Raw genomic sequence first — 27,188 nt, 5'->3', positions numbered from 1 at the left:
GCATGCAAGGCTGCTTCAACATATGAAAATCAATAAACGTAATCCATCACATAAACAGAACCAATGACAAAAACCACATGATTATCTCAATAGATGCAGAAAAGGCCTTTGATAAAATTCAACATCCCTTCATTTTAAAAACTCTCAATGAACTAGGTATTGATGGAACTATCTCCAAATAGTAAGAGCTATTTATGACAAACCCATAGCCAATATCATACTCAATGGGCAAAAGCTGGAAGCATTCCCTTTGAAAACTGTCACAAGACCAGGATGCCCTCTCTCAACACTCCTATTCAACATAGTATTGGAAGTTCTGGCTAGGGCAATCAGGCAAGAGAAAGAAGAAATAAAGGGTATTCAGATAGGAAAAGAGGAAGTCAAATTGCCTCTGTTTGCAGATGACATGATTCTATATTTAGAAAACCCTATCGTATCAGCCCAAAAACTTTTTAAGTTGATGAGGAACTTCAGCAAAGTCTCAGCATACAAAATCAATATGCAGAAATCACAAGCATTCCTATGTACCAACAATAGACAAACAGAGCGCCAAATGATGAATGAACTCTTATTCACAATTGCCATAAAGAGAATAAAATACCTAGGAATACAGTTAGCAAGGGATGTGAAGGGCCTCTTCAAGGAGAACTACAAACCACTGCTCAAGAAAATAAGAGAGGACACAAACAAATGGAAAAACATTCCATGCTCATGGATAAGAAGAATCATTATCGTGAAAATGGCCATACCTCCCAAAGTAATTTATAGATTGAAAGCTATCCGCATCAAGCTATCATTGACATTCTTCACAGAATTAGAAAAAAAAAAAAAACTACTTTAAATTTTAGATAAAACCAAAAAAGAACCCGTATAGCCACGACAATCCTGAGCAAAAAGAACAAAGCTGGAGGCCTCATGCTACCTGACTTCAAACTATACTACAAAGCTATAGTAACCAAAAGAAAAAAAAAAGGCATGGTACTGGCACCAAACAGACATATAGACCAATGGAATGGAACAGAGACCTCAGAAACAATGTCACACATCTATAACCATCTGATCTTCGACAAACCTGACAAAAACAAACTATGGGGAAAGGATTCCCTGTTTAATACATGGTGCTGGGAAAACTGGCTAGCCATATGCAGAAAACTGAAACTGGACCCCTTCCTTACACCTCATACAAAAATTAACTCAAAATGAATTAAAGAACTAAATATAAAGCCCCAAATCATAAAAACCCTAGAAAAAATCCCAAGTAATACCATTCAGGACTTAGGCATGGGCAAAGATTTCATGACAAAAATGCCAAAAGCAATTGCAACAAAAGCTAAAATTGACAAATGGGATCTAATTAAACTAAAGAGCTTCTGCACAGCAAAAGAATGAACAGAGTGAACAGAATAAACAGGCAACAGAATGGGAGAACATTTTTGCAGTCTACCCATCTGACAAAGGTTTAATACCCAGAATCTACAAGGAACTTAAAACAGATTTACAAGGAAAAGAAAAACAACCCCATCAAAAAGTGTGCAAAGGATGTGAACAGAAATTTCTCAAAAGAAGACATTTATGCAGCCAATAGACATGTGAAAAAAAGTTCGACATCACTGATCATTAGAGAATTGCAAATCAAAACCATAGTGAGACCATCTCATGCCAGTCAGAATGGCAATTATTAAAAAGGAAACAACAGATGCTGGTGAGGCTGAGGAGAAATAGGAATGCTTTTACACTGTTAGTGGGAATGTGAATTAGTTCAATCATTGTGGAAGATAGTGTGGTGATTCCTCAAGGATCTAGAACCAGAAATACTATTTGACCCAGCAGTCCCATTACTCTGTATATACCCAAAGGAATATAAATAATTCTACTATAAAGACACATGCACATATATGTTTATTGCAGCACTATTTACAGTAGCAAAGACATGGAACCAATCCAAATGCCCATCAATGATAGACCAGATAAAGAAAATGTGGTACATATTAACTATGGAATACTATGTAGCCATAAAAAGGAATGAGATCATGTCCTTTGCAGGGACGTGGATGAAGCTGGAAGCCATCATCCTCAGCAAACTAACACATAAACAGAAAACCAAGCGTGTTCTGACTCATAAGTGGGAATTTAACAATGCGAACACATGGATACAGCAAGGGAAATATCACACACAGGGGCCTGTTGGGGAGTCGGGGGGTGAGGGGAGGGAGAGCATCAGGACAAATAGCTAATGCATGCAGGGCTTAAAACCTAGATGATGGGCAGATAGGTGCAGCAAACCACCGCAGCACAAGTATACCTACATTAACAAACTTGCATGTCCTGCACATGTATCCTGGAACATAAAGTAAAATAAAAAAGAATAAGAATATTTTACTAAATAAAAATTTAAATTTCTATGTGGAAAAAAGTGCATACATATTTCACTTTTATACACACACATGCACACACACACGGGTCAACTTGATCATATACAAAAATACTTGTATAAACTGATTGATAGAAAACCAAGAATCCAATATTAAAATTGGTACCAGCTATGAAAAGTGAAATTTGAAACAGTAGAAGAAATGTAAATGGCCAGAAAGCATATGAAAAGAAGCCCAAGAATGTTTTATCAAGTGTAGCTTTGGCAACATGTAAACAACTGGTAACAACCAATGCTAGAAGACATATGGAGAAAGTGACATTCTTTTTCATCACTGGTGGGAAAATGAAAAGTACTCTGTCGGCATTTATTAAATTGTAAAATATGCATACCATTTGCCAAGCAGTTCTATATTGGGGAATCCATCCAACAGAAATGAAAGCATCTGTATGTAGAGAGACATGTGCAAGGATATTTGCTTAAGTATTGTTTGTAAGGGAAAAGAAATTGGAAACTACTTAAAGGTTCATCAGTGGGAGAAGAGTCAGATAAATTATGGTACTTCTATTCTATGAAACGTTATACAATTTTAAAACAATCGTTACAGGCTGGGCGCGATGGCTCACTCGTGTAATCCCAGCACTTTGGGAGGCCAAGGCAGGTGGATCACCTGAGGTCAGGAATTCGAGACCAGCCTGACCAACATGATGACACCCTGTATCTACTGAAAATACAAACATTAGCTGGGTGTGGTGGCACATGCCTGTAATTCTAGCTACTCGGGAGGCTGAGGCAGGAGAATCGTGTGAACCCAGGAGGTGGAGGTTGCAGTGAGCCAAGACTGGGCCATTGCACTACAGCCTGGGCAACAGAGCAAGACTCTGTCTCAAAAAAAAAAAATTGTTACATATATTTCTTGATTTGAAGGACTATCCAGTATATATTGTTAAGTGCCAAAAAAGTTTCAAGGGTAATGTTTATTGTAAAATCCATTCAAAAAATCAGTGGTATATAAGTTTGCACATAAGGATGGGTGTATTCCATAAACAAAAAATATTGAAAAGGGACATATCAAATCATTAACAATTGCCATAGCATCAGAAGTGAAAGAATGAGATTCTGAAGAGATTATAATATCTATTCTCTATCACTTTATTGTTTAACTTGGTAAAACAAACATGTTCCTTTTTAAACTAAAACAAATCTAAAGATTGTTCACAGATAAATGTAAATATACAGTATAGGACTCTGGTACTTTGACTTTGAGCATGTATAAATACCATACAGTATAGGAAAGGAGACCCAACATTATCGTATTTGGTCAGAGAAATCATCATAGGAAAAAAACAGCAAGCCTCACTTGACAAAATGTATTGATATGCTTCTATAAATCTACTTACAGGTTAGAGGTTTGGAATTTGCATTTCTTTTTTCAACTCAATTAAAACTTAGTTATTCTAAGAAATAGTTACTATGAAACCAAATTATGAAATAAACCATCTTAGACAAAAGAAAACAATGCTTCACCGTTTAATATGTTGTAACCTTCCTGTTTTACTCTTTACAACTGCCCAGTATAAAAGTGAAGACCTTACTATGCTGGCCTAACTGACTGAATAGCCCACTGTCTTTTTTTAAAGTTGAAGTTTTTTCAACATGCTTGTAATATATACATTTGATACAAAGATTGTTTATCATTTTTCTCTTTTATTTCAGAACGCTTTACCCTGTACAGCTCTAAAAACCTTAGACAAGCATGGAATAAGTAAGTCTTTATACAGATTGTGCTCATTCTCTTTCTTTCTCTTTTAATATTTACAACTCTTCTTATATGTTTTTCATGACATTGTTCATTCATCCTGTTGTGTATTTATTCATTCATTTAACCATTAAACTGCTGTTAAACCTTAACTGTGTGCTAGCTACCGTGTTCAGCCTGAGCCAACACTGTATGAATTTGAGTTCCTAGAGAGATGTGGCATTGCTTCAGAACTGTAAATCCTAAAATTCCTTGTGGTCAGTCTCCTTGCAGCTAAATTCCAAGAAATATTTTTGTATTAGCAAAAAAGCATTTAGAAAATACAATATAGTGACTGACCTTCTAATATAAATGATGTTGGTGACAACTTTTGAGCTAAAGTTGATCTTTCAGATTTTTTCACTTTGCTTATTTTTCGCTTAAGCCTTATTGGGAAGCTAAATGCATTTATGTCTTGAAGTATGTGTTCTCCATTTATTTCATGTCTGTTCTCTCATCTGACCTTAGTTTTATTTATGGTTTTTGAAATTTCATAAAATCTGAAGATCTGGATTTTGTAGTTATTCAGGAGACTTTTATTGCAAGCCAAGGTGTTAGAAAATCATTGGAAGTTGGAAACAGTAATTTAGTCATTCCCATTTCAAGGGTGTCACATTTCAAGGATTATGCTGGAGAAAAGACAACTGGAACTGGGTTGATTAAATAAACTGCAATTTGTCATACAATTTTGTCTACTTGGAATTTAGTGTTATACTCACATTTTTCACTGTTATCACATGTTTAATTTTGGATACTCCCAGTTAGGAAAAAATAAGAAAAACTTTTTCATATTAAAATGCTGCTAATCCATGCTGTCAGTGGATACAGTGGACAGCTAATGGCAAGGAACTCATAAAATGAATACATTAAATTCTACGGTAGTTTAGGGATTTGGCCATTTATTTTTATTAAATTTGTAACTCGAACACATAGGTATAACCATTTTTGTCTAACATGGGGCTTTGCATGTGCCATTTGAAGAGCCAGTTCTTGCTCTCAAGGCTCCCCTGGGAAGCATTCCCTCTCCTGGGAGCTTTCTGTGCATACTCCTCTTCTCTACCTCCCCATTTCCTGATCACTGGTCTAACATATTTTAATTAAGTGCTTTTATACACCAAGTAATATATACAGTATACAGTTCCTACCTTAATTAAGTGATCAAACACCTTCCTGTCTCATAGGAATGTGGCATCATTCCTTCCAACCAGATAACCACTTTATGAAACAATTTTTGATAAAGCCATTGAATCTGTAAACCTATATTTAAAGTAACAGGAAAATTTGAAACTATCAGATGTAGCATAGCAGCATTTCTGGAGAACAGGTAATTAGAATTAGAGAATTTATCATTAGAATTATAATTCAAAGGCATTTAATAAACTGAGTCTCACCATTAGATTATTTTTTAAATATTTTAAGGAAAATGATAAAAGCCGAGCTTGAGGTAAGATTTTAAAATTATGAACATGGCTTGTTTAGAAACTTGCTATTTTTAAGTCCTTGTAAGTCTTGCCTTAAGGGTTTATTTCAGAGACACTAAGTAACAAAATCATTACTAAAAATATTAAAATGCTACTTTCTGGTATTCTAATATTAAGTGCTGAATCTTTAGAGCCAAGCTGTAGCCTCTAGCCAATTCAAACCAATGCAATTTAAAGAGAACTAAGATGCAGAGATGTTAATTATATTATTGATTTTTCCTCCAAATGGTCCTTGCAACATCATCAACATTTCAGCATCTTTCAGTTAAGGAGTGAGATCAGAATTTGAAAGAACTACATTAAAAGACTATTACATGAGTGATGGTTTTCTCCATTGCCAACTAATTTGCTTGTCTATAGCACAATTACTAAACTGAAGTAACTGTTAAATTCTCTTGTACGGTGGTAATAGGTTTAAAATAAATTGAACTAATTTGCAAGAACTAATTTGAGTTCAGTTTAGATAGGTTAATATAAGATAGGTGGGTTAATATAAAGAAGTAGGTCACTGTTCAAAATTAAGTAACAATGCTTTTAAAAATATATATTAACCTAGGTATTGAAGCTAGTGGATATGTTAACCTGCCTAAGAGAGTAGAAATTTCTTGAGAAATGAATCCTTAAGTTTATTTGAATAGCTATAATAAAAGATCCAGTTTATTTTGGGGCCAACTCTAGGTAACACATAGGCAATTCCCTGCTGAATTCATTTATATCAGCAACCATGGACATAATTTCATCCTTTGAAAGATTCTTTTACTGTTCTGTGAAAACAAAGCAGTGATGGGGGAAAATATCATAAGATCCAACAGATATCCAAATTCAAAAGAATAATAGAAAGAAGAAATCTTAATTATGTGATTGAGAATAATAAATGTATATTAATAAAGAAAAAAAGTCCTTTTATTCCCTCGTACTGGAAGTGCATAATCCATGTGGGCTCTTCCTCCGTAAAGGGGATTGTGGATTAAAGGGAGACAAATCTTAGTTTTGTAAAAACATGTACTGTTTTCTGATTACCTTCAAGACATTCCATTTTATTTCGTTGCAGTTATATTCTCCCTATTTCTCTTCCAAATCTCTCTATTTATAGTTGTCTGACATTGGCATGTATGTGCAATCAACCAAGAATTTTAGCCACTTAAAAGATCTTTTATTATTTTGGCTGGAGAAGAAGCCTTAGTATATCCTCTCCAGCAAAGTTAAGGGGAAGATTCCAGGAACACATTTGCTTGTTTTGGAACTTTTAAACAGCTGAACGATTTCAGAGGTTTGAAAGTACCAAAAAGAGAACTAAGGAAAAACCACTAAGTCACAGAAGACAGATCTGGAAAAGGCCACTTGTGGCTGGTAACAAGAAGCACGTCTACAGACTTGAGTAGGCACAGGTTAACCTTTTCCTGCTTGTTCCCACATATGCTATGGTTCTGCTTATAATCCTCTGTTAGTTAAGTAAAACTGGATTTCTCCTAAGAATTTGTAAGAATTGATATCTTAAATTGTGTAGTAAATACAGAGACATTTAAACAAAGGTACCTTTCTGGGAACACAAAAACAGAGAAGAAAAATCTTACCTGCTACAATTGAATGTTCCAGTGGAGTCACAAACCCGAATTTAAAAGATTTAGAAATGTTTCCTAACTTTGTGTTCTTGAACTTTCCTTGAGTATTTTATCTGATTTGATGTCTAACTTCCAAGACATATTTCAAAGGTGACTTGGAGTTACATATGCATAAAACATAATGTATTTAAAATAATATTCAGAGGAATAATGTAACTTTCACTCTGTATTTATGTTGGTGGTGCTTTATTGTATTTTTCTTGTCATTATAGATGATATGTCCCATTAAGATTTAAGTCAGAGACTTCACACGAAACTGAAAGACCCTGTTTTCCATTCTCCCTAATGTTCTAAGTTGATCTAAAATTTTCTTTTTTTTTTTTTTTTTTTTTTTTGAGACGGAGTCTCGCTCTGTCGCCCGGGCTGGAGTGCAGTGGCGCGATCTCGGCTCACTGCAAGCTCCGCCTCCCGGGTTCACGCCATTCTCCTGCCTCAGCCTCCGGAGTAGCTGGGACTACAGGCGCCCACCACCACGCCCGGCTAATTTCTTTTTGTATTTTTTTTAGTAGAGACGGGGTTTCACCGTGTTAGCCAGGATGGTCTCGATCTCCTGACCTCGTGATCCGCCCGCCTCGGCCTCCCAAAGTGCTGGGATTACAGGCTTGAGCCACCGCGCCCGGCCAGATCTAAAATTTTCTACCATAATAATATATTGCAAAGTAAGCTAGAGTTTTAAATGTCTTTCCCCGTTTAGAAATGTGAGAGGAAGGTAAGAACACTGTTATTGCACTAGGAGGAGCAGTTGAGTTGAGTGAGATCTGAAATCATCTTTCCCCACTTTCACATTTTTTTCATTGTTGATCGTTTTTGTTATAACTCTATTTACTTCAAAGTAACAATTTTAATTTATTTAGTGCCTGGAGACTTCTTCTCATAATATTTTCAAAGAAATTATTCTATACATCACTAATTCACTGTTTTGGGGATGGGTTTATTGGGCTGATAAGCTCTAAAGCAGACACTAAAGCAGACATTTTGGAATTCCAGTCTTTTAACTCAAAGGATGAGCTGCAGCTGTCCACTGCCCAGCTCTATGGATTCGAGTTCAGTATTAGAACACTGCATGAGGTGTAGTTCTTCACCACATGCCATACCCTTGAAAATGTACTGTTTTCAATACACAGACAGTCCAATCCAAGCAGGTCTCTTGTCCTGACTCTTCACAGCCATACATATAGTATTGTTTCCAGGCCCCAAAGGCTCACCTGCTTGCTTGGAAGTTGCAGTTCGTAGCAATTTCTGGAGACATTTGTTTTCATGAGAATGAATCATTAGTTCAGTTACTGAAAGCATTACATAGACATGATGTTTATTAAGACCCCCTAAACCCTTTGCCATCTAACAGAGAGCAGCTCTTCTAGGAAATTGCAGATAGGATTCTTGAAAGGAAAAAGAGGACCTAAAATAGGAAATGCTTCCCAGGCCCTGGTGGGAGTCCTAGAGAGCCTTGGAAAAGACAATAAAGATCTGTCCAAAGATTCAGGTCGCAAGCAGGTGCCAGGAGGACAAAGAGAAAACTATCTGAGTGGAAGATGGTAAATTTACCAAAGGCCTAGCTCTGATCACTAGCAGTGGCAACAGTATAAATATGAAAGCATATGAAACAGACATAGTCAAAGGCCTGACATGCAACTCATCTCCACAGTTATAGTTGTGGTGGAACTAACAGTTAGACAGCCTTTTGCAATGTATATTGTCACATCCCCACATAGCTTATGGCAGTCTTTTGAGGTAGTCAGGGCAGATATTATCATCTTCATTTTATAGCCTAAAATTAAAAACAGGCTCATGAGGTCAAATGATCAGCACAATTGCAAATAACAACTAGGAATGTATGTACTCCAGTGAATCTTATGAAGGGAATATTATCAATTTGAAAACCCCATATTCATGGGAGCTTATCAATATCAATTTTATTTTGTTCTCACTGCAGCCATGAGTGGGGATGTCTCTTCTGGGACCTGATGCCATTCCCAATCTAGATTTCATGCAGCCAAGAGAGCTGAGACAGAACAGAAACATGACTTCTCTGTCCTGGGGAAAACAGTGTTTGCAACTGGCTGACTGCCCGCACCACCAACTTGGGCCTCTCCTGCCTACTGCTGGGTAGTGCACCATGGGAAAAAGGCTGGCTTTGAGACAGTCTAAGTGCCAGAGATGACAGGCCTGTCTGCTACCCACTCACACCCTACCAGTGAGGTTTGTCACCTCTTCCATACAGCTCCCACTGCCCCCAGGAGGTTAGCCCCTATCATTTTGTGTCAGTGCCAGATTTCTTATCCATGTCTCTTTTTGTTTGTAGCGAAGAATTCAGTGTCATTAGTAACCCCTGGTGATGGCCAAGGGCAGGCCCCATGCTGTTTGTTATCTGTTGGACACGTGTTTTTTGTTCCCCTTCTGATAGACAGAAAATACCCATCTTCTCTCTTACTAATTGGCAGTATGTGCCAGGCTTGGGAGTTGGCAACAGCCATTGCTTTTCATCTTATCAGATTATGTGTTGGACTCCTCATCCAAAAAGTACGCGCTTATGGTGCGGCTAATACCTTCCTCCTGCCATCCAGCTCATTAAGGAATAAAACCCAACCCTACTTCTGAAGTGGCACAGAGCTTCTAGAGGCAGCTGGGCTGCTCATTTCCCTGAAAGGAGGAGATGGAATTAGGCTTTCTTGAACTCTTCTCCAAACAGATTCTAGAAGCATAAACTGTAGGAGTTCCTCTGCTTCTCCCAAATATACAGTGGGTGTTTGTATTCTGTGACTGCCATAACAAATTACCACACATGTATTGGTGTAGAATACTACAAACATTACCTTACAGTTCTGTCAGGCAGAAGTCTGGATGAGCTGAGCTGGTTTCTTTTCTCTGGGTCTCACAAGGCCAAAATCAAGATGTTGACCAACTTGGGCTCTTACCTGGAGGCTCTCGGGGAGAATCTTATCTGGAGGCTCTCGGGGAGAATTTCCTCCCATGCTCACGCAGGTTGTTGGCAGAATTCAGTTACTTGTGGGGTAGGGCTGAGGTCTCACTTCCTTGTTCACTGTCTCCACCCATTCAATGCCTCCTGCATGCCTCATCACATAGCCACCTTCTCCATCAAACAAGCTTCTGATCTCTCTGACTTCCTCTCTGCCCCATCTCCTCTGCCTCCAGCAGGAGAAAGTTCTCTGCTTCCAAAGGTTCGTGTAATTAGATTGGGCCCACCTGGTTAATCCAGGTTACTCTCTTTGCACAGTCCCTTTTGCCATGAAAAGTTACCTGTTCACCAGCTTCAGGGGTTAACAGGTGGACATCTTTGGGGGCCATTTTGCTTATCACAAGTGGGTACTGGAGTTTCCCATTCAATCCCGAGTCATGGAGTGAAGCAGAGCACAGAGGAGGAGCAAACCCAGTCCCACCCAGGTCAGACACAGTCTGTTTTGCCTGGTCTCTGACCCATCAGGTAACAGGCATAGGCTTCTGACTTCAAGTTGCCTGGTTCACAACCGGTGTCTTCAAAATTATATGTAAGGAAGAAATCGGTTTTTAGCCCTAGCACAGAGAAAAAAGAGATTATGCTCAAGAAGGCTGCCGGCCTCTGAGGTAACCAAAAGTTTGGCCTGACATTTCTATGTCTGTGCTGACAAATGCAGTAGCTGTTAGGCCTCTGTGGTTCCAGGACACTTAAAATGTGACTACTGTGAATTAGGAACTGAATTTTTTATTATATTTAAATGTAATTAATAAGAGTTAAGGACCACATGTGGCTGGTGGCTGCCATATTGGGTGACACAATTCTACATCAACTTGTGCAATATTCATTTATTTTAAATGCTTGTCAGTGTAATACAAATGTGGATGTCTGCTGCTTTGGAAACGCTACACTAAAGAGTCATTGCATTTTGCACTCAAGTGTCCAGAGATCTTGCTTTTTATTTTTGCTTCTCACCCCTCTTTTATTTGTAAACACCCTGAGAATAATAGCTCTGGAGTACCCAATAAGCATAATAAATCTGCAGGGGGAATAGTGGAAATATCAAAGAACATCAAGCAGACTTTCCTTTCCCTGCCTCCTCCCCTCCAGGAGCCACGCTGTTCTCTCCTGAGGGGTGCAGCCTGTTGCAAGCGTCTCTATTCCTTTCTCCTTCTTGTGTTCTCTCTCTCTCTTTTCTGTTGATAACTGTTAGGGGTTAGACACACAGCTCTCTACCCTTTTTGAACTCCCTTAAGAATTCACCTCTCTGCTGTTGTTCCCGATCTCCTTGATCTCCCCTAACTCTACTCAGAAAACACCGTAAAGACTCAGCTTCCTGTTCATCACATATGAGATGCTGTTGAGAGGGGTTCCATTTTCTAAATAAGCCTTCCAAATCAAGGGCTGAGCCAGGTCTTCCTCACTGGGCCCCTGTGGGTATATATATACCTTAATTCTTAAGCTTTAGGACATTGAAAACTGCCACATTTGGGAAAGTGAAGCATGAATAAAATGCAATCATTTTTACTTCTCCTTATATAAAAGAAACACATGATATGTGATACTTTTCCTCAAACTTACTGATATCATTTTCATTTGATTAAGAAAATATTTACAAATTTAGTGAATGTTCAGCCTCAAAATGAAGATGAATATAAGAAGTCACTGGAGAAAGACACTATTTGTTTTTTAGCGTTTTTGTTTTTGTTTTGTTTTTTTGCAGCTTTGTTGCCCAGGCTGCAGTGGCAGGATCATGGCTCACTACAGCCTTGACCTCCAGGGCTCAAGCAATCCTCCCATCTCAGCCTCCCAAGTAGCTGGGACTAAAAGTACCTACCACCATCCCTAGCTAAAAAAGAGATGATTTTAACAACAATGTCATCCCTAGTATCCACTGTTACCCAGTCCACCCTCTGGTTGTTTGATTTTCATGAAATAATATATCCCTCTCATCATTTGGGGAGACTCTATAAAACCGGGGCTCAATTTCTATTCATGGTGAGGATAGAGCTCCTACAGTATTCTTGTTAATACCTGCATCTAACATGTTGTGTACTTAGTGGTCTTACTGACCTAAGAATATATACCATCAGTAAATAGTATTGACATGAGCAAAGGAAAAAACAGAAGAGAGGGAGGAAGGTTGCACAAGCTAATTATTGACACAAATGACAAGAAAATGCCTGGAGCCAGCATCATCTTTGGTAGCATCGGAACCAGGTTCATCCCTAGTTCCACTACTGAAATGTGTGATATTCAGGAAGCTCTCTAACTTCTCTGAGCCTCAGCTTTTCAATTTGTATAACCTCTTGGCAGGATTATTGTTTAATCTTTAAGTAAGGTAAGAGTATCAATTACTGGGTACCTTACTAAACACAGTCCTTTGGCAAATAGTTTACCTCCCTTCTCTTTTTCAGTGCTCCCTGTCGTACCTCCCAGTGAGAGTGTTTCATTCAGCTCCAAATAAGCAATTACCCTTCAACATGGATACCACTCCTACATAGAGTCCCCAGACATCTTCTGGAATATTATTTCTGCCTTCTTAGGGGCACATGCTGAACTGCTTGGTCACCAAAACTTTTGTTTTAAAATACTTGTTGTGTAAAAACAAGATTTCCCCTTCCTCAACAGTTTCTTCCTAAGAGTGGTGTGTTAACCAATAGCATTGTACATAACCAATAGCATTGTACATAATTAATGCAATCCTTAGTCTCGAAACACATTTTATTAGACAGTTTTCCTAATTAGATTGAAAGAAACCCATAGACAGATCACTGTTACCAGGTTCAAATGTCTGTTAGACCTTTTCTTGTGATATAACCTGTACACAGACTGATGGATAACCCTAAGCCAGGAGTGTAGGGTCTGGGCATCCACTTGGCCCAGTGATTTCACTGGTGAGACTAAAAGTAATTATCCTTGCTGTTTACAGCATTTAGAGGGGGAGAGTAGATGAATTATCTCTCAAAACACAATGAATAAAGTCTGGGAGCATGGCCATGCCATATCTGTTATGGTGAGGAAAATGGGAAGGGGATTCCAAAGGTAACTGGCCTTTTTCTTTTAGACACTGAGCCACGTCCATATCCGAAGGCACAGATCCCATGTTAAATAGTTATTTCCATCATGGCAGTGACATTAACTTTAACAATAGGTTTCATTATGTCTTTAACAACAACAAAAATGCACTTTGAAAAGCCTTAAACACACACATATACAACTCCCAACACAATTATTTTTCTGTCTTCTCTGAGAGAATATTTTAAAATCATTTCAACATCTTTGGGATTTCAGAAAAATCTAGTGTTGGTTTACAGTGGAAGTCTCATAGAGTTTATATATATATATGTGTGTGTGGTTATTATTACACAGACTATAAATGAGATAAATGAATAGAAATATTAACACAAAGGGATCAATATTCTGGCCCTCATTACGTTGTTGTACAGCATATCTTTGTGTATCTCTATGTGAATTCTCTGCTAGTCCTCAGCTGTATTTAATCCCTCAAGACTTGATATACAAACATAATGCCAAATAGAGAACTTCCCTTAAATTATTCAGATCTCCCCATAAGTGATTTCCCACTCTTCCTGCAATAGAAAACATTTGATCATAAATTCAATTAAATCAGCCATCATCTTTGTGATGTTTGTCCAGCTAAATCCTTTAGTGACTAAACCAATAAACATACCAGCTGTGAGTGCGCGCGTGTGTGTGTACGAGTGTGTGTTTATGGCACAACTATTGCCAAAGAATCGATTTGAAGTAAAGATGAAGGGTAGTTCTCATTTCTTAGGCCAGATTTTAACTACTTCACTAAAGCCAGGGCTTAAAAGATTAAACTCTTAGGGATAAAATCGTGTGTACTTCTCTAAATGCATTGGCTTTTATTTCCTAATTTAGAGCTGAGTTTTAATATATAAAGTTTTAGATAAAAACTGATGTACTTTGGAGATGTTAGGAAAAAGCATCAAACCACGTCAACCATTCTTACTTCTCTTTCTTCCCCAGCGTCTCCTCCCTAGTTAAAACAAAGGAAAAGTGACTGTCGACCTACTTTTAAGTTTCTCAGGGAAAATGGCATGATAGGACTATAGTACTATTTATAATTTCTTATGTCTGTCGGCTGAAGAGATAAAGTTTATTGGAGGCTTATAAATGTTGATTGCTTCTCATCTTGATTCTAAAGCCTTTTAGACACACAAGTATAACCAACCTCCTCCCTTCTTTTTTGTCTTACCTTTACTGTGATCCTGTTTGGATGTAACTGAACCTTGTTTATGCATCTTCACATATATGTATATCCATGTGGCCTGTAGAGGGCAGCATGCTCTGAGGGAAAAAACCAAAAACCAAAAAACAACAGTTACAGGGCAACTGTTTATCTCCGTAAAATATGAGATAAGCAGCTATATATATATATTTTCTGATAGCAAAAGAAGTAAAATGTCTCTGTTAGAGAAGCCGGAGCTGCCCCATGCTTTGTCTGACCCTGTCTGCCACTTTAGGTGTCTGTTTGGATGATGAACATTTTTTATGAATTGGATCAGCCTACCTTGTAGGCTACTTAGGGATTACACCAGGTTCCATGCCTTTGCCTCCACATGGGACAAAGCACATCGTTATATTTATAAAGATGAATACAAACGGAATTTTTTTCATTTGGCTCTCATTTCTTGTTACCCTTGACCGAAGTATAGAATTTGAGTCAAACTGTACCTATAGTTCTAATTTTATTTGGTAGTCAAGTGAGACTTTACCTTCCTATCTTAGAATTCTGCTATCTCACATCATTTGCTTTTAGGTTGTGACTGCCAAAGAATTCTAGCGCCTTTTATTTTTCCCAAGAAAATGAAAAACATTTCCACAGGGACATTTTCTGTTCAGAATAGACTTTGGACTTAAAGCTGGGCTCCTTCCCTTGCCTGCCTCGCACATCTTTGGAGTGAGTCCCTGATCAGGACCCCTTCTCTATTGCCACATTCATTGATTTTCTCAATCCAGTCTCTACCGTTCATCTGAAGAACCAAATCCTCCCACTGTGTGAACTACACTATTCCTTTATGAGAATTTAGAAATTTCTAGAAGCTGCATTAAATATTTTAAGGATATAGAATAGTACCGTCCAATAGATCTTTATGCATTGACAAGAATGTTCACTATCTTCACTTTCCAGTATGGTAACCACTAGCCATGTGTGGCTATTGAGTAACTTAATGTGGCTAGTGCAGTTGAGGAACTGAATTTTTAATTTCATTTAATTTATATTAGTTTAAATTCAAATAACCTCATGTGGCTACCGACTACCAAATTTCATAGTGCAAAGTAGAGCATAACTTCTGATCAGCTTAAAGCAAGTGTTTCACCAGAATATGTTGTGAGGTGAATTAGGTTTTTCAGCTAAAAACCTCCTGCCCAGATTTTTATTTTTGCACTTATTTCTTTATTATGTAGCTATAGACTTATATCCAAATCCTATGACTCTGCCTCAGGATTTGCTTTCTCTCAGAACATCTGAGAGATTTTTCATTTTCAGATTCTTCTATTTTGTTGAGTATTGAATGTATCTCTCTTGGGTATCCAGAATGGAGTTTCAAAGCATGGCATTTTGGCAGCACTGATTCTGTAGGCGCTGGCCGTTTCACAGTCTAAGCTCCGTCACTCTTCACCTGTTTATATCTAGTGTTCCTAAATATAGAAATACAACTTAGTAAATGTGCTAAAATGTGTCAGGCTACATAGAAGCTGGACACACAGCACATTAAGTAGGTTTTGTTTGTGTGTGGGTGTGTATGAGCAGCTATTTACATTGACTACAAATAAATATTAGGTTTGTATCATCCTTTTTGAAATGACCTCAACATTCTTTTGAAAATGTTCTTGTGGCCAGGTGTGGTGGCTCAAGCCTGTAATCCCAACAGTTTGAGAGGCCAAGGTGGGCAGATCACTTGAGTCCAGGAGTTTGAGACGAGACTGGGTGATATGACAAGACCCCAAATGTACAAAAAAAAATTATATATATATATATATATAAAATTTAGCCAGGCATGGTGGCATATGCCTGTAGTCCCAGCTACTTGGGAGGCTGAGGCAGGAGAATCATTTGAGCCCGGGATGCAGAGGTTGCAGTCAGCCAAGATCACATCATTGCACTCTAGCCTGGGCAACAGAGCAAAACCCTGTCAAAAAAAGAAAAAGAAAAAGAGAAAGAGAAAAAAAAAGACAAGGAAAGAAGGGAGGAAAGGAGAGGAGATGGGAGGGGAGGGGAGGGGAGGGGAGGGGTTCTTTTAAGCTCCCAAGTAATCAGATGAGTTTTTTTTTCTCTCTCTTTCATTTATTTAAACACTTCCATATCTTTACGTATGATCTGCAAATGCCTGTCTTCAGTTTCCTACATTATGCTGATAGTTAGTTTTAAGACATCAGTAGACTTTTTTTTTTTTTTTTTTTTGGCCGCCAGCTTCTGATTCATGTTAGAGATATACCTGAAAATGCCCTTACCTACATGTACCTGGAAGTTATAAGTAGTTGGACCCCAGATGATACTAAATGTGCAGCTTTTTAATCCTATTCATTTGTCTTTCTTTTATTTCAGTTGTAAAGGTGAAAATGCTGATCAAAAAGATAAAAAGCCTAGCAATCATGCCAATTTGAGTTTTCTTAAAGCCACAGATATGAAATGGCACCTTTCCATTATAAATCATTTTATATAAAGAGCCAGATGTAGAGTTAAAGTCAGGAATAAAGGACTGTGAAACTCAGAGGTTGTGCTCAGTTGCAGTAAAAGATAGCCTCAGCCTATTTTATGCTCACCATCAAATCCCACTTTGGAGCATCCGTGCCCCCAGATCTACAACCTCCTCCACATGAGAGACGAATGCAGGGTCTTCTGGGAGTCACACTATAAGAATAATTTGACCAGCCTCTTGGAAAAGCCTAGGCATCCTCTCACCACAGGGCATGACAGTAAAATAGAGGCCATGAAACTTTTAGCAGTGTTTTTTAGTAATGAACTTTAAGACTGGGCTCCCATGCACAAAGCAAGTTCCCTGCCTTTGTAAGACTGGTGGCCTTTCTGTTGATGAATTATTGCAGAAAATCGTTTCACTAAAGTTGCTACAATGTAGCAACTATTTCTGTGTTGGGAACAGCCAATTGCAAACTCCAGAAGCACTTTAGGCTGTTTGATAATAGCGTTTCAGTCAAATGCAGATTCAGATAAGCATAGAGAGAAAAAATGAAAAGTCAAAGGCAAGGACTTGGAACTAGAAGGAGAACACGAGGTACCACTACTTAACTCTTCCTCATAACATAGAGTTGAAATACATCCTGCAGATTTGTTGTTAAAAGTCACTCCTTAAATTATACATTCATATTCTAATGTAGGAGGAAGCAATCTTTTTGAAATAAGATCTGTTGAAAGAAATACATGAATTTTTGTTCTAATTATTTGAAAATCCCTCCTCCAATATATTCTCATATTTGTTGCGTACATCACAGAGTAAATTATTTCCCAGGACTTGAACTGCAAAACAAAAATGACAAACAAAAATGTTATGCATACTAACTTTAGCATCTGCCATGTAAGACTTTGCAGTATTTTCTCCCTAAACACACATCACAGTTATTCAGAATTCTAGCAGATGTCAGTTTGATACTCTGTAGCTCTGAGGGCTGGTTCAGATGTTTGTGTGTCACTCTATTTGGAAGTGTTTGAACCTAAGGATTGAGAAGGGGAAAAGAAGAATAAGGATGACCAAGTAGAAAGAATGCTTTTGCACTGTTGTGTTGATCAATTTGGACTTGAGGCCAGCATCCTGGTGCCCACTAGGCAGGAGGAAATCAAGACACTTAAAACTAAAATAGGCCAGGGAAACAAGAACCAATCATGGTGGACCATAAAATTAGGAAGTCATTGGACATTTAGAAAAGGACAAACAGAGTGGGCCTGAAGGGGAGATTGGCAAAGAGAGGAGTATACTTTAATGTGTAACACAGCAAAACACAGTTACAAAATCTTCTTAAAATCTGGAGACAAATTCTGAAGCATATCTATCAAGAGAATGTTTCTATATCAAAGTATTTAAAAGAATATTGAAAATATTTGTACTTAAGGTACCTCACCGTTATCTTATTTTAGTAAGCATTTAAAAACAGAACTACCATTTGACTCAGCAATTCCATTACTGTTTATATACTGTTTTGGAAATACTGTGATAGTTGCACAATATTTATATGTTTATATATCAAAAAAGAAAATAAATCATATTACCAAAATGGCATATGCACTCACATGTTCATCATAGCACTATTCACAATAGCAAATACGTGGAATCAACCTAGGTGCCCATCAGTGTTGAACTGGATAAGGAAAATGTGGCACATATACACCATGGAATACTATGCAACCATAAAAAAGAATGAAATCACATTCTTTGCAGCAACATGGATGCAGCTGGAGGCCATTAACCTAAGTATATTAACATAGGAACAGAAAAACCAAATATTGAATGTTCTCACTTGTAATTGGGAGCTAAACATTGAGTATGTATGGACACAATGATGGCAGCAATAGACACTGGAGACTATTGGGAGGAGAGGGAGGGATAAAGGGGTTGAACAGCACCTATTGGGTACTATGCTAACTACCTGGGTAATGGGATCATTCGTACTCCAAACCTCAGCAACATGCAATTTACGCATGTAACAAACCTGCACGTGAACCCCCCGAACCTAAAATAAATTTACAAGAAAGTAAAAATTAATAAAAATTATGAGACCTTTTTTGTATGAGTTCACTCATGATCTCAATCCTCTTTACTTCATGTTTTTTTCCATTAATTGTAAATCCTCCAATGAGGTTTCTCCTACCAAAATATTTTCAGGTATGTACTCTAATTTGGGAAAGAATATTGCAGTCCCAAGGGACTCTTTTAACTCCATTTAGTAAGGTCAGTTTAATTTTTTACAAGTGTAGCAGTAGGGGAGAAATGGCAATAGTGCCGTATGAAGTATCACCGGCTACACTGTTCACGGCACACGTCTGTGCCTCACAGCATGCCAGAATGCTTTGTCTGCATCATCTCATTTAATTCCGAAAACAACTCTCAAATGGTTTTCCTGATAGGATCATCTAAGTTTATTTTACAAATTTTATTTTCCTGTCTTCAGTTATTTTGTAATCTCAAGAGCAGATCTATAAATACCTGTCTCATTTGCCATTTTTATACAAAACAGGGCTGAGACTAGAGTGAGGCATGTAAGGTGCTCATTTTGGGTTCAGAATTTAGGTGGTGTCAAGAAAAATCTCAGCGATCAAGATAAATAACACTTTAATGCAATATTTCAAAAACTCAAAAGATAGCTTCAGTGTCTTCTATGCTCTCCATCAAACTACCCTTCATTTGCACCCAACCCCACATCCACAACCCACTTCTTCATAAACACCAATACTGGTGAGGTTGTAGAAAAATGAGCCCCTTCATTTACTGCTGATGTCCCTCTAAACTGGCAAATAATGCGAAAAACAATATGGAAACGTGTTTGTGGTCATAAAGGTATCATGGAACATTCAAGAAATTTAGTATCATCTAGATACTCTGAATGTTTGGGAATGCTAAGTTTCTGCTGTCATAGAACTTACCTTCTAGAGTAGCGAGGACGGTAAACAAAATATAAACAGTATAATCTCAAAGAGTGCTAAGTCCATAAAGACAATAAAACAGAGCAATGTGATGAAACGGAAGAGCACTGGCAGGCTCTAAGCATATGAAAGCTGGGATTTTTACTTTTTGCCCAGTTCCATGTCCTTAGCACCTACAACAGAGCCTGTCCCATACAAGGCACTCAGCTCGTATTTGTTGAATAATGAAAGTGCTTGGTGGTGAGAGTATGGTGAACGTGGGGAGAGAGAGAAGAGGAGACTGGCGAGTGAAAGCAGAGGCTAGCGAAGGAATGGCCCTGCAGGCCAGAGTTTGGGATTTTGCTTTACTTCTGATTGGAAACCAGAGGAATTATGTTTTGAACCTACCAATTTCACTTGTTAGTATTTCCCCCAAGGAAATAGCTCAACCAAGTAAAAACCAAGTTGCCCCAAAATTCTCATTACTGTATTGTAGTTTAAAAATTTTAAAAAGACTTGGTATCAACTTAACCAAGATTAAGGGAATGGGGAAAGGTTTAACAAATCATGATTCAGGAACTCAGTGGAATATTACACAACAATGTTAGGATATTATGTATGGAGATTTTAAAAACATAGGAAATGTTCCCTATGTTTCCTGAAAAAAGATGAATAAAAATATATATGTACTAACATATTACTGTAAAAAGTCTGTGGACTAGCTGTTACTGAAATGTAATATATAAGATGAAAATAGTTGTGATGCAGTAGTAGAATTTTGGGTGATTATTTTTCTTCTTTCCCAAAATTATCTTTAATATTGTCACATTATTTTAATAACGAAAATGTTGCTTAATTTGTGTAGAGTTTCTATTCAGGGTGATGACAGGGTTTTGGAAATACTGTGATGGTTGCACAATATTATGAATGTAATTAATGCCACTGAATTGTACACTTAAAATGATTAAAATGGCAAGTTTTCAGTTACTTATCTATATTACCACAATTTACCAAAAAGAAAAACAAAACAAAACAAAAAAAGCAGGTCTCTTCTGTAATCATCAGTGTGGCCAGCAGCCCCAAAGGTGGCTCCCAGCGATCCCACCTTCTAGTCTTCATCCCCTTCTCACATCATCCCAGGGTTGGTCTTGGTGACCAGTAGGATGTGGCAGAAGTTATTGCACATTACTTCCAAGGTTAGGTTATAAAAGATTGCATCTCCTGTCTTGGGCTCTGGCTCCTTCTGTCTCTGATCACTGGCTCTGGCAAAGCCAGCCAACATGCCTAGAGAGAGGCTCACGTGATGAGGAACTAAGACCTTTTGCCAACAGCCACATGAATGAATCACCTTGGAAGTGGATCCATCAGACCCAAACTTCAGATGAGTACAATACATCCCTGGCTATCAATTTGACTGCAACTTTGTCCCTGAGTCAGAACTATCCAGTTAAGCTTCTCCCAGATTCCTGATCCTTTGGAAACTATGAGATAATAAATATTTGTTGTTTAAAGAAAAAAGAAAAGAAAATATGAAAATTTTTATCTTGCTTTCACTGCAGCTATCCTCATGGGTATGCAATAGACACCAGCTGATTTTCCCCTAACTTTGAAGTCTTGTTTTCTGCTCTTGTAATGGAAGGCCTGTTCCAGCAGACTTTATTAATTAATGTTAAAAGGAGTGTTGTGTAGTAAATTTATTTATTTCCATTATGACACCTCACAGTATCATGGTCACAAAGTTGAGTGCATCACTAGACCTTGGCCTGACATAAGAGGCCTATAACCATGTTTTTGCATGTGAAGGAGATTCGTAAAACTAGCTACATTACTAAGAGAATATTAAGTGGCAAAGTGAGAATTAAAGTAAACAGCCCAAGTAAAAGAAAAGTGTACACCCTCAACAGGATACAGCATTTATGGATGTCTAAAAATTTTTCTCTTCACAAGAGGGAAAATGAAAGCTAATACAACCTCAAAATGGACTCAAGTAAAATTCAGGTATTGAAAGGAAATTTTATTATATAAAAACATATTCAGGCCAGGCACATGACTCACACCTGTAATCCCAGCACTTTGGGAGCTCGAGGCAGGTGGATCACCTGAAGTCAGGAGTTTGAGACCAGCCTGGCCAACATGGTGAAAGCTTGTATCTACTAAAAATACAAAAATTAGCTGGGCATGGTGGCAGGTGCTTGTAATCCCAGCTACTTGGAAGGCTGAGGCAGGACAATTGCTTGAACCCAGGAGGCAGAGTTTGTAGTGAACCGAAATCACACCATTGCACTGCAGCCTGGGTGACAAGAGCGAAACTCTGTCTCCAGGAAAGAAAAAAAAAAAAAAAAAAAAAAAAACAGAAAAAAAAATTTCAGTGATTAAAAAATACAAAGAACTAAATGTATAAATTTTCTTGGACCTCTATACATGGCGTTTATATATCTAATTGATTTTTTAAAATTATATCTGGATTACATGCTATTAAGACTTTTTTATACATTCCAGGATTTTCTAAGTGCTCTAGAATCATCCTATCTTACTTTCATAATGAGAAAAAAACAAGCTATAATATAGCCTGTAGATGGAATGATACAGGGAAGAGAGTACCCATATTTGAGGCAAGTAATGAGCTCTGCCTCACTTTCTGTATGACTGAGGCTACGTTGCTCCTCCTATCCGAACCTCAGCTCCTTCCTCTGCAAGATGGGATGATGATGATCACCTCATAGGCTGGGTGTGTAGGATAAGGGAGATCACATGTGAAAAAAATCGCTAGCACATAGTAAACCATATGTTTCCTTCCCCTTTGTATATCTTCCCCCAGTATTTAGAACAAGGGTTCCATCTCCTGACTGGCCATGTCTTCTGTGTAATGGGAAGAGATGAGATCATTCACCAGGTCGTTGGTTCAGTGTGCAGTCGGAAAGACACTGTGGGTTAGAGAAGACAGATAGGAAACTCCTTGTAGGAGTGGAAAGCATTGAAAGGGATTCTGACATTTATTTCTTAGAGAACAGGGCCCATGTAAAGGATGCTCAACTGTTCAGCAGTCAGTCCAATTCTTGCTTTAGACATAAGCCGTTTCTCTTTCTTTCATAATGAAAGCGTATATTTTCAAATTTCAGATGCAATATCATAAGATAAAAAGCTGAAATTAGAGTGCCCAGCAAATAGATTCTTCATTTGCTTTGAACTAAACTTTAATAACCCATGACCTCTGACCTAACTGAATATTCTTTCATTTTGATATAACTGGGAACACTAGTTTTGGTGATTTTCTGCAGTCCTAACCATTTAATACGTTTAATCTACAAGATAATTTTTTAAGGGATGAGGAAACATTATCTCTTCTATATCAACATAGAGTGCTAAACTATATATTGCCTTTAAGAAAAGTTCTTTTTTACACTTTTCTTATTATCTTGGATCATGTCCAATGTGCAAGGAAATAAACATGTGAAGAAAGAGTTCTGTGGAATGTTAACTGCTCTGCTATTTTTCTTCTTTTTATCATGGCCCAAGATTCACCAAAGTTGAGATCAATTCACCATGCCTTCTTTAAAAAGCGTAACAGCAAGGCATTCTTCCTGTAGGAGTCAGATTGTAAAAGGTGATTTCCTTTTACTCCATTTGGTTTAAGCCTATAACAAGCATTAAGTGAAAAATCTGATATATTTGTTAGGGCATTTATTGCATTACTAAGTTATACTTTCAGTTCTCAGTGAAAGGTTTACTGAGAACATAAACTTTGAAGAGGTTTGTTCAGGATTAAAGATATATTTATATATTTTCTTCTCTCTTTGTGAAATAATATTATATAAAATTATGCCTTTCAGGGGCTATTTTTAGCACTATTTATAGTCAAAGGACATACCATTCCAAAACCTCCTTCTGATGATGAGATTTGTAACTTCTCTAGGGTTTCAGAAGAATGAAAGGCTAGGAAGCCACCATTTCTGTTAACTCCATTTACCATAATGCAGATGCACCAATAAGTTAAACTTTTTACCAGAGCCTTTGATGGTGAAAATGTTTTTCACACTGCTTGGATAATTTGGACTAAATATTTATAACCAATCTCTCTGAAACATAAGCCGTTCCTAAATTTTTACATAGATTGAATTTTTGGATAAATGAAGATTTGTATTTAAACTCCCATTCAATCTTTTATCATAAAAAATGAGAGTCATCTGTTTCAGTTGAAACAGTGCTTTAATCAACCACTTTGAATTCAGGAAAATTCGGCAATCTTTATACTCCAAATAGTATAAATATTAAAAGCATCACAGGAGTATAACATTCACTAACAGTTTACTTTGCTTCACTCTTGATTTCCTAAAAACATTTTAAAACCTGTGAAGTCAGTGAAATAATAAGATGCCTATAATCGATTTAAGCAAGTTATGGAAAGAAAAGGTCAATCTTCACAGCAGTCCTGTGAAGTAGGAGAGGGCTATTAACTTTATCCTGATCTTGTATCCAGAAATTGGAAAGGTCGTGAGTTACCTAATGTCTTTCAGGTACATTACAATGGGATTTCTTACAGGGCAGGTTTGTGTGGTTATGAAGGTCTAGTGCTTATGATAGATAGGTTATAACTGTAAATAAAATAACTGGGAAGCTGGAAATCAATTCTGTTGAATACACATCTTTGGGTTTGAGGATATTCTACGCTGACTTGTGAGGTTAGACTTTTAAGTATTCTGCAAACTTTATTCTTCTGATAATAAAGGTCAATTATTGTAAATGTATTTTTCTTCTATCAAGTCTTCTAGTCAGAGGATTGAAAAGTAATTATTGGTGCCTCTTTTGCTGTTTACTACTTTTTTGAAGTAAAATACTTAATAAAAATTACAAAATCATATAATCACTGGTTCACTAAATCTAGGGATCTTTTCTAAAATATAACTGAGATACAAGTATAATGACTGACAGGTTTGTACTATCCCATATATGAAAAATAATGTTTGGGGATCTCTGAAAAATCATAGGAAATTTTTTTAATTAGGCTATTTATTCATGCAAAATTATAGTTTAAGTGCACATGGGTTATAATGTTCTGTATAAATTATTAAAAATAAAACTTCACAACTGAAAACAGTCACTGCCAGTAGGCACTGGAGAAGATTGCAAAAGGAATTAAAGTGGAATCTCTGCAAAAGCAATGTAGCGAAGTAGTTACCCTGTTCTCTCCTGTAGACAGTAGGATGGAAACATGATCTACTTTTGTAGGAGTTAAATGAAAGTAAGTTTAAATAAATGAGGGCTCTTGTTGAAAAGAATAATAACAAGTTCATATATATTAGTCTATGAATATTTTATGATAATGTCTATCAATGGATTTTTGAAAGGTAAATATGAAAATAGTATCATATTAGTACATAGGAAAGGCTGCTATAATTATGTCATAAGTTAACAGATTTTTAAAAGCAGATCACCCTTTCTTTGGTTTTGGAATGAACTTAAACATTTGAAGACATCTCTTTTTTCCAGGAAGGGTAGAAAATAGTGATAAATAAAAATCAAGGCTGGGGAATTACTACCAAGCTAAGCTCTGAAATCCAAAGCAAGAATTTAATATTTTCCTTTTTCTGGCCCACTTTTGGCAGTTTAGAATAGCCTTAAGAATATCAGTGCTAGCGTTTTCAAAAACTTGATTTATTTCAGATCCTGCTGAGGGCTCTTCAACACTTTCTGTACTTTTCCATCGGGTATAGTTGACTGCAAGGGCAACTGTGTATTGAGTAAGGGTTAGATCTGATGGGGAGACCTAGCAGTGTGGATTCGTATGATTATTCATCTTGTTCACGTTAAGGCTGGACTCTCCCCATTGTCCTTATTTAGCATAGGACAGTGGAGGTGTTAACAAGAATATAGAAAGAATAGTCTCTATAGCAATAAAGTTCAAAATTAAAGGAAAAGGGATAAATGTGGAAAAATGTAATGTGTTCTTAAGGAAAACTTTAGGAATAATCTAATAACCCCTTTACCAACTGAGTAATGTACAGCTAGCAATAACTCTTTGGCATAGCATGCAATGGACACTAAGATGTAAGTATCAGAAGTCTGAATACTCTCCATTTTGTAAGCATGACCCTTTGATCATCTGGATCAAATAAAATAATACATGGGAAAGCATTTTGTGAACTGTAGAGCTGCCTGCAAATAGCATTATTCTAATATAGCATTGGCCGTCTAGTGAGCTGACCATTATGGGAATGAGTGTCTGCCAGGGAGATTGTGGCATTAAACAATTTCATTAGAATAAATGAATAAGAATTGAGTATTTTTATGTACTAAAACTACAACCTATTTACAGAAACTAATATAAAAATGTTATCAGTTTGTTTTGAGGGGAGGAATCTCATTAATTTTTTTTTTTTTACATTGAGTACAGTGAGAAAGGAAGTCCCAGTGTTAAACAACTCTGTGTCTCTATTATTAACGTAATTATGAGTCTTGCCTCTCATTTCATCACACAGCCCAGCACCTGGGGTTGAGAAGTACACTGCACAGGGCTGAATCTTTTCTTCTGTTAGTCTTTATTTTCCCCAAGAGTTCATTCCAATGTCAGAGATTCAATCATGTTCTGCTTGACCAATTCCTGTCCCCTCCTTGCAAAATGAATACATTTAAGCCTATTTGCTAAAACTAAGTCATTTTTTGAAAAACAAAAGCAGTGTTATGACCATAGTACTCCCTCTAAGACAAAAAGCTTTGATAAGAGGGGGTTACATGAGCATTTGAGCATTTTGCTTTTGATGTGTAGACAAGAAGACTGCTGCACCTGACAGTTCTGTTCAGTAGTTAAGGAAAACAGACAGACTTGTTTTTATTGGTGGGTGGACTTCTTCACAAATCACCCAGCTAATTTTCAAGCGATCAGATGTCGATTAATTCAGTGGCCAGCACCGGCATTGGCATCCTTGCCACAGAGATGTGTGCTGTCAAATGAAGGGATCCAGGCTCTGTGAAGAGTGTGACAGTGCATAAAGTATGAGTATAGACCCTCTGCATCACTCACTGCAGGTTGGTTGCTCTACTTCCAACTCTGTAAAACAAAGCACACTATTATGCTTCAGACATAGGCCCATAATGAGTGTAATAGTATCCCGTCACCATATAAAATGCAAGTGAGGAACATTCTAGAACTTTTTGTTCCCATTTAAGCTTTTTATATGGAATTTTCTATCTCTATTGCATGGTCTAATATGTAAATTACACATACCACATTTTTACTCTTTATATCCAGTTTTCATGAGCTAAAACATTAATAAATTCCAGTGGAGAGTTTTATAGAGATTTAGAAGCCACCCTTGGGAACAAAATGTAGCTTGCCTTAGT

The 27,188-nt window shown here is 37.3% G+C and overlaps 1 protein-coding gene across 17 annotated transcripts in view; it reads left to right on the top strand.

The window, feature by feature from the left end:
* CDK14 (cyclin dependent kinase 14) overlaps positions 1-27,188 on the top strand; it is a 790,403-nt gene that overhangs the window by 654,433 nt on the left and 108,782 nt on the right. For all 17 annotated transcript variants that reach the window (XR_012432704.1, XR_006696501.2, XR_012432705.1 and 14 more), the window contains one exon: positions 4,088-4,136. Coding sequence is in view for 14 of the 17 variants with exons in the window: in XM_045387589.2 (XP_045243524.1) it covers positions 4,088-4,136 (49 nt within the window). In the remaining 3 variants the exon portion in view is untranslated. The remainder of the gene's footprint in view (positions 1-4,087; positions 4,137-27,188) is intronic.

This window comes from Macaca fascicularis, chromosome 3 (assembly GCF_037993035.2).
Source record: "Macaca fascicularis isolate 582-1 chromosome 3, T2T-MFA8v1.1".
Classification (NCBI taxonomy): domain Eukaryota; kingdom Metazoa; phylum Chordata; class Mammalia; order Primates; family Cercopithecidae; genus Macaca; species Macaca fascicularis.
The sequence above is the reverse complement of the archived record's forward strand: the minus strand, read 5'-3'. Positions and strand labels throughout refer to the sequence as shown.